Source organism: Gallus gallus, chromosome 15 (genome assembly GCF_016699485.2).
Source record: "Gallus gallus isolate bGalGal1 chromosome 15, bGalGal1.mat.broiler.GRCg7b, whole genome shotgun sequence".
Classification (NCBI taxonomy): domain Eukaryota; kingdom Metazoa; phylum Chordata; class Aves; order Galliformes; family Phasianidae; genus Gallus; species Gallus gallus.
In genome coordinates, this window is record NC_052546.1 from 802,665 (window position 1) to 814,688 (window position 12,024).

The 12,024-nt window shown below is 49.4% G+C and overlaps 2 protein-coding genes across 3 annotated transcripts in view; both read left to right on the top strand.

The window, feature by feature from the left end:
* The first annotated feature begins 1,630 nt into the window (after positions 1-1,630).
* Positions 1,631-3,883, top strand: GP1BB (glycoprotein Ib platelet beta subunit). Its single transcript, XM_046901207.1, has 2 exons — positions 1,631-1,748; positions 2,456-3,883. Exon 2 carries the CDS (start codon positions 2,541-2,543, stop codon positions 3,135-3,137), a length of 597 nt encoding a protein of 198 aa, XP_046757163.1. The 5' UTR covers positions 1,631-1,748; positions 2,456-2,540; the 3' UTR covers positions 3,138-3,883.
* A 283-nt stretch (positions 3,884-4,166) lies between these two features.
* Positions 4,167-12,024, top strand: part of TBX1 (T-box 1) — a 166,690-nt gene continuing 158,832 nt past the window's right edge. For both annotated transcript variants that reach the window (XM_046901204.1, XM_025155714.3), the window contains exon 1: positions 4,167-4,324. The gene's annotated coding sequence lies outside the window, so the exon portion shown is untranslated. The remainder of the gene's footprint in view (positions 4,325-12,024) is intronic.

Consider the following 12,024-nt stretch of genomic DNA (forward strand, 5'->3'; position numbering starts at 1 on the left):
GACAGGTGTGGATGAACCAGGAACTGTTGTTGAGACTCTGGAAGAAAAAGCGAGTCTGTGTCCTCTGGAAGAAGGGACAGGAGACTGAGGGAGACTACGAGGGAGTTGCTAAGGTATGGAGGGAGGAAGTTAGGAAGGCAAAAGCCCAACTTGAACTCAGATTGGCCATTGCAGTAACAGAGAATGAGAAATCCTTTTACAAATATATCAATACTAAGAGAAGAACCAAGGAGAATTTCCATCCTTTACTTGATGCAGCAGGGGATGTGACCACTGAGGATAAGAAGACTGAGATCCTCAATGCTTCTTGTCCTAATATCAGTGTTCATTGTTCATTCTGAGTATTTCACATTCTGAAACTGAGCAGAAACAAGAAAGTAATACTGGTGCCCCTAGCCTCTAGCATAGCTAGTGCCTGGAGTCTGGCCCATGGCAGAAAAATGTCTGTGAAAATGTAAAAACCGTGACAAGATAGGGTTCTGCTGCAATGCTCTGAGTATATTTTTGACCCTTGTATTTAAGTTGAACAAATAAATATTCAAGTATTTATATAATGTGACTTCTGAATGAAGGATGTGGTCAGTTTTTCTCAGTAAAGCTTGCTGAGAGCTGACAACTCACTTAGCCTATCAAAGGAGCAGACCCTTGAAGCACTATCTTCCACAGTCTGTCATCCTTCCTGTGGAGCCAACCAGCTTTATTTGGTGTAGACAGTGACATGACAAGAGCTGTCTGTTAGCTTTAGCAGTCAAGAGAGGATGGAAGCACATGGAGGACTTTCTCTTTGGCTCAATTACCAACACCTGCAGGATCACTGGAAAACAGTTTCTTTTAGCTGAAGTAATTAGGAGTAGATCTCTGCTAATTAGGAGTAGGTCTGTGTCACTGCTTGAAGAGAAATGTCAGGGACAACACATGGATAAGTGCTAGGGATCACTACTGTGCAAACATAGTCTTCATGATAAAATGGGAAACCAAACACCACAGAGCTCAGGGACTGCAGTACAATTTGCTAACATCACCTTCCAGGTGATGTTTTTTGAATTACTACTTTGTAGTACTATTAAGTGCATTTTGAATTACTACTTTGCAGTTGGGACTTTGTGTTGTTTCTCTTGGAATGGTGTCCTCTTTTACCTCCTTGTCTGGCCTGCTTGGTTCTATTAGCTTGTTCCAAAGGACCAGAGGATGAAGCGGGGCACTGGGATTCCTCACAGGGTGCGTACGAATGCGTTAGCTGACTGTTAACTGGGCGAGCTCAAAGCTGAGAAAACGTGAAGGAAGCCCTTCTCATCCACTGACAGCAGTGAGAGGCAGTCTTCACCCTGTGGATATTTTGTCTGTAGAGTAAGGAAACGTCCAGGCGGTACAGTTTGCTGCCGTACTTGAATTCATTGTGCTGCTTGGCTACTTGTTACCCAGAGCGTGTGTGCACAGAATCCAGTTATCGGCACTGTCAGCATCTCTGCCAGCAAAAGCAGTTTTTGTGAGCTGGGCCAGCTCCCGTTTCTTGGAAGACTTGCTTAATGAAGACTCTGCTTCCGGTGGCATGCAACACACTTGCAGGAAGGCCTCATGTGGGAGGTGTCCCTGGGATGAGCCCGACCCTTATCTTGTGAGGCAGCTGCAAGGGGATTATCCGCGAGCTCAGCTATGCAGCTGCAAAGACTCCTGCACTGGCTGGACTCCCTTAAGACCTTTTTGTTGCATTTACTGTAAAGCCAGAAACCAAGGATTGATCTACCTTGGTAAGTCAACAGAACTACCTTCTGCTCATTCTTTCTTTTGCCCCCCTTTCATTCAGCTGACAGATTGTGTGGAAAAACAGTGCTTTGTTGCAGGCAAGTGCAGTAGTTCTCTTAAATCACTTATAGCAGTTTGTGTTCAAAGGTGGCATGAGGCTGCAGTGCCTCTTTTGTATCATTGACCCCTGCCTCTCAGAAGGGACACGGCTCCGGACCGCGTGTCTGCTGGAGCAATGCCTAGTGTAGAAAATCCTGGGGATTTCCTCCCTCAGAGCTCAGCAGGCTGTGTTTGCTAAGGACTGTTTTATCATGTCTATTCAAAACTGGGAAGACTATTTTTAACCTGTGGTAATGGTACATTTATTTCTGAATCTCCTCTTGCAGTTTGTGTGAACGAAGCTTTGCTTACAGGTGTATCTCAGAGCTATGATAAGACATGAACACTTTCATATTCTAGTTTTTTACTTCCTGTCATCAGTTTTTTGGCTACCCTAGTAATGCTTCTGCAGTAATGCTGAAAGTATCCTCAACTTACTTAAATGCTTCTGAAGATGAGTGGAAATTAATTCGATGGCTGCAGCTAAGTGTCCCAGCATCAGTCAGCTCACCCCTCTCCAGACTCAGGGCTGGAAAGACCAGGAATATTCCTGCCTATAATGAGACCAAGAGTCTTCACAACACCTGAGTTTTTTTAACTCTGTTCTTTTCAGATCTCTGTAGACTTACAGTCCCTGGTGTCTGCTTGCCTGACCTCCACCTCACCCACTCTCACTGGGGGAGTGTTTGCAGGTGAAGATGAACAGTGGGATTCTCTTCTTGTCCCTCCTTGGCTTCCTCCCATCAGTGATACCTACGTGCCCCCTGCCATGCAAGTGTGCCACCAACATTATTGACTGTATGTCAAAGGGCCTGACTGTAACAAGACTACCAGCGGCTTTCCGGCCATCGGCTGAAATTATCAACCTCAGTTACAACAGGCTCACCTCTATTCCCAGCGGGCTCTTTGATAACCTGAACAGCCTCCAAGCAGTGCACTTGCAGGGCAACCCCTGGGAATGCGACTGTGACATCCTCTACTTGCGTTCCTGGCTGCAGTGGCAGCAGAACCGGACCTTTTACAGGGATGTGAGATGTGCCTCCCCAGCTCACCTCCAGGGCCGGGTTGTCGCATATCTGACAGAAGATGAGATCATCTCCACGTGCCAGTACTGGTACTGCTCTCTGGCTCTCTTCTCTCAACTCGTCCTCATCATCCTCCTTTTCCTCCAGGCTATTCTGGTCATATTCATCATTATCTACCTGCAGAGATTTCGGAGAATGGCTGCTGAAGCCCGGAGCACCACCCGGGATCTATACCAGCGTGCAGATACCTGGTCCCTACAGGAGCAGTAAGAGTTGTAAGAGTGAGGGTCCCCCTCTGCTTTGGGTGTTGCTGTGCTGAAATCATGTGGGTTATGAGACCCAGAGGGGACTATTTAGTACAGCGTCTCACCCTGACTGCAGCCCGCAGCAGGACCTGGAACTGATCAGACACTCGTTCTGTTTCCAGGGAGCAGATCTTGGGCTTCTTAATGCTTTGAACACCTCAGCACAGTCTTCATTGCTTTGCTTTTGCTGAATTGCTGAAAGTAGTTCTGTTTTTTTCAGCCCAAGGAAACCATAGGCTGCAGCAAGCAGAATGGCTGCGGCAGCTCTCGAGCTGTCGGGGAGCAGCGCTCCATCCCTGCGTGCTGCAGTATTTCAGCCGTGCTTTCCCTGTGCTTGTGGTTGCTTTGGGTAAGGCGGGGACAGAGGTGAGCAGCGAGCGGGATCATGGAGCAGCGCTCAGCCCTGGGGCCGGACTGCCTCGCTACCCCCGGCTGAGGGACCTCAGACTTTGTGCTGCCTCAGTCTTTGTCAGTACGACAGGACAGAGCGTGTGTTTCTTCCTGCCTGGTGCATCCTTTGTAACCTTCTCCTAGGGCAGTGTTTTTAGCCTCCTGCTGGTTTTAATATTGACTTCAGTGTGCTCCGCGTTCCTACGGTGCGGTACAGAGCCGGCTTTGAGCCCCCGCCTGCCTGCTGCTGCTTAACGTGCCCCCGAATTGTTTTTGTAGCGAAGCAAAATCGGAATAAAATAATGGTGAATTGTGCTGTAAGTGCCGTTTCTCGGCATCGTTTCCTCCCGCTCGGACCTCGTGCCGACGCAGCTGCAGCTGCAGCTCAGCAGCTCTGTTCGCACGCGCTGCCGGAGGGGCGCGAGGCGTTGGCACGCGCCGAGCCCTAACGGCCGTTACCGCCCCCTCGCGACCGTTAACGGCTCCTCACGGCCCCGGCTGCCCTGACCGGGGTCGCCCGCAGCCTCTTCACGCCTTCGGGCTGCTGTAGGAAGACGGCGGGGCGGAGGAAGGGAGCCGGGCTGTCCGTCGTGATGCTCCCGAGGAGAGCTGCGGCGGCGGTCCGTGCCTGCCCGGCGGGTCGAGGCACCGCGCTGGGCTGCCGGCTGCGCGCCTGGAGCCGGGCAGCGCGATGGAGCCCCGTGCGCGGGGAGCCGCCCTGGCGTGGCACGGAGCTGCCGGAGGAGGAGAGCTCGGTGTGAGGTGAGTGCCCTCCGGGAGGAGCTCCGACCGCGTCGTGTCCTTCCTCCTGGGCGCCGCTGCGCTCCGCAGCCGTTGCAGCCCTTACCGGGCACGGCTGTGCGGAGCGGCCGCCCCGAGGAGATGCCCAACGCAGCGCTCCGTGAGGCCCCGCGACACTTTCAAATCCCTGGCTTTTACGTATGCTTGCACTATTATTGTTATTGTTGTTGTTATTTCTGAGGAATTAACTTCCCATAGGAACAAAAAGCCTGCCTTTGTGGCTGGTTTCTGCCTGGTGTCCTTCTCCATAATAATCAAGGCTCAGCTGTATAAAGAAACGCCACAACCTGCATTTCTCTGGGTCAGCTGTACTGCTGCTGTAGCTGCTTATCCTTCTGTTGAAGTCCCTTTCCTTTACCGACCCATGCAAAGCCTGTGACAAACCAGCTGGTTTCCCAGTACCACCGCAGTGTGTTAACGTGCCAGAATGAGTCCCCGGGTTTGCCTGCAGATTTTTAGCTGAATTCCCCTGGGTCAGAGGTTGTCATTAGCAGCACCTGGGCGGGCACTGGCGGCGCTGCAGGGGCTGGGCTGGGAGCAGCTCCTGCCCATCAGTGCTGCCATGGGGCACTGGAGAGCCTTCAGTACTCGATGTGCCCACAGAGGCAGAACAGCTGCCGCCTTCAGTTTTGCTTCCCAGTGTCCTGACTGTATATCATTAAATTCTGGCACAAGAAAGGTAAAAAGCCTTTTTGGCATCTTTTACACCTGCAAAGAATGTGACCAACCATAGTAATGTGATAATGAATTACACTGAGTGCAGAGTGATTTGTAGGCTGTGGCAGCACTTATAATCCATAAATCTGGAGGCTGCATGCCTTGGCTTCTCCTGGCTAGGAAAGCTGCACGTCACAGATGCTTTCCTGCTCCACTGGCCTGAGGAGGACGATCTGCTGTGCCGCTGCTGAAGGGAGCTCTGGCTTTCTTTCCAAATGGAGGGGCTGTCCAAGGCTGCACAGCGATCTTTAAGAGAAACAGTGGTGAAATAGGGCAAAGATAGTTGGAGGCTATTTAAGCTTCTTTGCATTTCCTTCATAGTACCAAGGCCAATCCAACACCTGAGCATGCTGACAGCTGCCAGGCCTGCTGGATGGGCTGCTGCGCTGCCAAAGGATCAGGGTGCTTCCAAGCAGCTTCTTTCTTTGAGAGACACTGACAGGAAGAAACAAATAAAACAACAACAAAAAACAGAAAACTAAACCAAAATGTATTTGCAGCCTGCATGATGCAGAGCTCCAAACCTGAGGTGTCTAAGGCAGGTTAGCACCAGCTGAGGAAAGGACCCCGTGGCTGGTAGGTGACACTGGGGAACACGTAGTGGTTCTTCCCTGTTTTCAGCGTGCTGGGATTTAGGCATCTGCATGGTGATTCGTGCATACGTTGTAGAGCAAACAAGTCATGAAAGCAGCAAGCTGATTTTGGAAGCTGGAGAATTTTAGCCCCAGATCCCACAGAGAACCACTGCTCCTTGTGGTGGTAGCAGTTATGTTTTGCTTCAGGGTTGCTGCAGGTGCTTGTTCACGATTTGATTGGGTTCACATGACACCTGGGAGCTTATCCCTGTTGATTTAAGTAGACTTTGATGTTTCACCCTCATTTGTGGGATAAAATACACATACATACACATAAAGAACAGTTTGTTACCTTCCACTGCATGGCTTGGTGACTGAAATAAATAGACCTATTCTGTGCAGCAGTCAGAAATGAAGCAGTGCTTGGAGATCCTGTGGAAGCGAGTCCTGGAGAAGAATGGTGTATTCCAGTCTCACATTGTCACAGCTGTGTGTGCTCTGTGTGCCCAAGTGGAACATTCAGTAGTCGCCTCGATGGCAGCCTGGTCTGGGATTTGTTGCACTGCTTACAAATGACAAAAGGTATTTTTTGTGGTCATTAATTTGGGGCTACCTGGTCTTCAAACTCCTGATTTCCCTTTGGTGTTTAAGTATGCAGCACATCCCAGGGAGTGCCAAGAAAAGCAGTGCTGATTCAGCATCATGGAGCATCTTGCCTGTCCCAGGGTACATGGGAGGAGAGCTATTCCAGAAGTGTTTAGAAACTATTTTTACTTTTATTGTACATTTGCATATGAAAACTGAGGCTCCCTCGGGCTCAGAGGTCTTTTTATTATAAGTCTGTAGAGGAGAGCACAAGGTCTAATTTAATAAGTTTCGATGAATAATTAGTTATCTTGAATAAATGCTTTGAAAGTAGCAGATTGCAGCGTTAAGGTTTGTTTTGAAGACAGTATGTATATAAGTGCTGTATATCTGGATAAAGACAAATACTCCTTAGAAGAACGGGACAGAGCACTGCTGTAAGACTTAAGAGATTTGAGTGCTTTCAGTCCAAACAAACAAACAAACAATATCGGCAAAAAAACAACCGTGAAATCACTCTCTTTAAATCCAACAGCCATTTTTTCCCCCATTTCTTTGCATGTCTCCTGGTTTACTCCTGTTCTGAAGTGTTTGTGACTGCAGGGAGCAGAAAATACTGGGAAGAATTTCTTTTGATTTAGATCAGGGATTAGCCTGAGAGTTATGGAACCCAAATGCCAAGAACGCCCTCTGTGCACAGCACGGCTCAGGCCGCGCCGCACTGATCTGCCCTCCCCGTCTGTCACAGCTGACGATTACTCCTAAGCTACCCCGGCACAGCTGCTTGATGCCGTACGCGGCCACTTGTTCTGCAGAGAAAGAGAGCTCTGCTCTCAAGTGACCGTTCCTGGAGCTGTTTCCCGTACTGACGTGCAATTTGGGTTTGCTCAGAAGAGGGCAGCAAATAGCTTGTAAAGCTGTTTGCTTTTACTTGTGAAACCGGTGTGAGGCCGGGGCCTGGGACCTCTCCCGGGCTCTGAAGGTGCAGTGTCCAAGCAGCAAACGCTGTATTTTCAGCCTGTGGCTTTTAGTTTAAGTTGTCTCTTTCTTGTTGACATTCCAAAGCACCAGACCCAGGGGCAGGGGAAGGTGGGCATTGCGTTGTGATGGCTGCGATGGAAATAGTCTTGGTTAGGAGGGTTGAAATCCCACCCATGGTGGATGGGGGGAAAAAACCTGCTCATTGTCACTGAGCAGTGAGAGCAGGGAATTTGAGTTCTCCTCTGGTATGGCTGTTGGAGGTGGGAAGGTGTGCAGAGGATGAATGGAAGGCGGGGGCTGTGAGCGTACCCCTGGTCTTTGTAGGGCAGAAGTGCAGAGCAGTGCAAATTTACTGGGGCTGAAGCTCCATGTAGTGCTGATGTCCCTGGTACAAATCATAGCCCTGGGTTTGGCTGTCCCTCCTGGGATAAACTCTGCCGGAGTTTGGGCAGCTTTGTCCGCAGAGGCTTTTAACTCCATCACTCTCAAGCTCACCAAGGGGCGGTGCGGGTGCCCACGCTTGCTCTGTGTCTCCATTACCCAATCTTTCAACACGGTGTCAGCAAACTAATTTTTTTCCTGGGATGAGACTTTACTTCCCTCCCACTGATCGTGGCCAAAGTAGAGAGCTCAAGTGGAGATTTTATTCCAGAAACAATGGCCCCCTTATGTGCTGTGGCATATCTCTGTGAATGAATCTGCTGGTGAAAAGAAGTCTTTTCCCCAGGCCGTTTTGTACCCTTCTCTGGTGAATCTTCATATTTGATCAGTGGCATGGATTCCTGCAGGGAGGGAGAGAGAAAGCACGGAATCTTTATATTCCAGGGAGCATGAGACAACGTGGCAGTCACTGAGACTTAGGCATCATATTTAGTTTCCATAAATCACCAAATGCTGCAGCAAGACCATCTGCATTAAAACCTCTGAAATAGAGGGCAGTTTCCCTGTGCAGCTGTATGTGGTTTTCTGCCCTTTCAGTCCTCCATTCAGGTTCATCCCAAAGCCTCCACCCTGTGCTGGCTGTCCCTTCAGACCCAAGCCGTCATCCTTCTTGCTTCATCCTCAGCTCTGCTGTGAGCTGCTGCCCCTTTGGACCATCCATATCTGCTCCCCCCACCCTTCCAAGTGCTGCCAACATCTCTCAAGTTGTACATGAACTACAGCTTGCAGCTTTCCCGTGTTTGGTTCTTTGCTGGCCAAACTGCACTGAACACATCAAATTGATTAATTTGATGATCCAGTGCAGAAGACTTTGAATGCAAGACACTGGTGAGCTCGCTCACTTCCTCTCCTCTCATCCCTTCTGCCACGGTCTGTCAGGAACACTATTTTAATGGTCCGTTTGCTTCCTTTCCTCTTTGTCTTACACTTGCAATTGTAGTAGAAGAAATGCTGTAATTTCTGTATTCTCTACTCCTAAGTGAAGAGAAACTCCCTCCAAGTGCTGTGTCTAAACTTCAGTGTGCAAACCCTCCTGTGATGCCCAGCAGTACTTCAGGTAGACTTTTTGAATTGATCTGTTATGTGTAACTTGAAAACAACACAGGTGTGGATCTGACAGAAGGCTCTGCATTAAGTGCAGCACAGGTTGAAATTTGTAGTGACATTCACACTCTGGGATAACTGCAGTGATCCACAGGTCTTGGAAGGAGTCCCAGCACCCCTGGAGGTGCTGAGCTGCTGGTGTTGACACATTGAGAGTCCAGTTCCTGCTGCATTCTTCTCGTTTCAAAGGAAATATCAGTCAGGGAGGGAACATCTCTCCTGTTGGGAAGCAGCTGGAGTACATATCAAACAGGAGCTTTGGATGGGGTAAGAGGGCAGGTCAGCAGGCAGCGTCTTGCATGGAGAGGAGGGGAGCAGCCTGGTGCTGGTGGCTGGCCCAGCCACGGGGGTGGCCTGGTGTGAGCACAGCCAGGGACCTGGAGCTCCTTCTCTGTGTGCAGCCCCAGGGTTGCTGGTGAAGGCTGCCCTGGCCACGCTGTGGCAGCTGGCAGGGGAAGTGGATGGGATGTGGAGCTGAACCTCAGGCATAAGCCAGTTACCTGCTCCCTGCAGCCTGCTGCTCTGGTACCGGCAGGGCATACGGTGACTTGGTGCTAATGCAGGCTGCCTTGCAAATGCAAAGGACGAGAAGCATGGGAAGCTGAATGGTTGGGTGGGATACGAGATATGGTTTAGTAATGAGCAGTGCTAGTGAGAGGACGGTTGGACTAGATGATCTTGTTGGTCCTTTCCAACCTTGTGATTCTATGATTCTATGATTGCTCTCCTTGCTGTAAGAGCTAGCAGGAGCCTCATCTAAACTGTGCCGTGGTTTTTAATGACTAGAAGAGATTACTCTTATTAGAGTGCAGGGCACCACCCTGTATCACTCTTTGTAGCACTTCTGAGTCCTCAGGCCAAGAGCGGGCTACCAGTGTTCCCTGCAAGCAGTCCGTAGAATGAAGTCTGTGCACACAGACTTATTGGTAAACTACCAGAAGAGAGCAGAAAAAATGGATGGTTTTCTGGCAACGAGGAGCTTGATCCGGGCTGATTGCTGAGTATTTATAAATGCTGAAGCAGCTTTTGCCTACTGAGTTGGCCTTGCTGTGTCCTCAGCAGTTTCTCCAGATGGAGAATGAGTGGCAAGAATAACAGAGAAGAGAGGATCTGGTTACATGCTTGCAGAGGAATGCTGGTATTTCTTTGCCTCTGGATGCTGGTTCACCTCTCTGGCTAATTCAGCCCTCGTTGAATCTAGCACAGAAGGACAGGGAGGCTCTTCTGTTGGGGTTTATGTCAGTTTATGTCACTTTTTGTCAAATTGTGCATAAAATAAAATATAAACTATACTGGAGTTGCTGCATCTAAGCTTGCAGTGAAGAGAAAAGCATTTGAACTTGTGGGCTGCCATGAGGTGTGCCACAGCTTCACAGCAAAGCAGTTTTTGTGGGGACTTTGTGAGCAAAATGAGAAAGCTGAATTCTGTTTTATTGAGCTGAGTTATCAAGAAAATCAATCTCAGAAGTATGCTAAATTTTAACATCTGTAAGTGCTTTGAGATTGGTGAGTGAAAAATGCTGGGCTATCTGTGGTTCAAAGCAGAACAAGGGTGCACCTCCTGTCTGCAGCCTGGCTGCACGGTAACTTCAGAAAAAACATTTCTTTGCTTTTAAAATACATCTGACTGTACTAAGTGGCAGAGTGCTCTCAAAATGTTTTCCTTGGCTTGTCCAGTGTCTCCTGGCCTCTGTTCCTTCTCTCTTCCTTCCCTTATTCTTTGCAAATAATTCAATTTGAACCTTACTTTACTTTGTTTAGGTTTAATATTTCCCTCAAATATTTAAGACTGATACTTATCTTGAGCAGCCAGCCAAGGAATCGCAGAAATTCTGTTGATGTCTCACCCTTCTTTTGCTGCACAAAGGCTTCCCTAAGCAGATCTGTAAGCTCCCCAGCTGCTGCTTATTGCATCCTGACTCAGCATAGAGGACTTAGTCTGGGTTACCTTTTGGATGCTGGGACACTTCAAAATAGCGCAGGCACTGTTCATCCGTTTATCCACCGTGTGATGAACACAGTTTTGGGAGTGTGGGGAACAAGCCTATCAAAATAAAAATAAAGATCCTTCTCATCAAGTGATCTCGGAGGACTCTGCCCAGTGGGACACCAGTTGTTACAGCTGTTGTGAAGAAAAAGAAACTGAAGCAGGGGGAGTGAGGATGTGCCTGCCCTCACTGAGTGCATCAGCAGCACAGCTGGGTTTGAACACCACAGCCTCTCACAGCCACTTCCTGGGAAGTGGGAGGGAAGGATGTGCAGCCCTGGGTGGTTGCCCCGGGTGCTCTTCCTTGGTTTCTTCTCAATATCTTGCATGCTGCAGAAGATCAACCACATCCCGCTGTTCTTTGGATAGGTTTCCTCTTCTCCAGACCTCAGTGCCTGAGGTTAAATCAGCTACCTCTAGGCTTCAGCGCAACTTGAACCAAAAGAGTTGGTGCTATGGGTTGACTTCTGAGTCTTGGGGAGCACTGCCTGATTAAGCTCAGGGCTCGGATGAGTAGCAGCTGCCACCTCATGGAGGTTTCACAAAGTGCTGCCACGAGTCTTCTGAAAGTATTCATACCCTGGATGTTACAGGAATGACAGGGACAAAGGCGGACTTTCGACATGTGCTGCAGCTGGGATCTGCTGCACTGGGGTGAGATCTCTGTAATGTGGGTCTTGTTGAGCAGGAAATGTATGCTGCGGTCTGGCAAGGTGCAGAACTAGCAGTGGGAGCGGAGATGGGGCAGCGTCCTTTTTCACTGTGCAAGGAAAGCCAAATTCTTTTCCCTGCACGTCTGTTTGGCCATGCATTTGTTTAATTGCTCTCTGCTATGCTTCAGCATTGCGCCCAGCTCTCCTACTAAACTACATTACCTGCGAGGGATGTCTTCAGGCCTCTGTGTTTGTGGCTCCTCTCAGCCATTTCTCCTACAGGCTCGGCTGCAAAGGCACTTGTGGTGCTCAGAGAAGGGAGGGCAGAGTACACGCCTACCCCATCAAATAATGCTTCTCCACCTACGCCTGGCATAGCTGTGTTTTTCTAGCTCTTTTGTGGTTCTCTTGTCCTCCCCTTGCACCCCGCTCTGGCCATAGCAATTGGCTAAATCTCTCATTCCCCCACAGGACCCAGGCATGAACCCAGCCAAGCTTTTTGTGCATGTTTGCAGATGGACTTTTGCCCCTATGGTTTGCATAGCCCCCTCTCCATCCATGGATAGGCACTCCAGTGCACGGAGTGAACATTTTCCAGCCCTGAGCTGCCAGATTTAA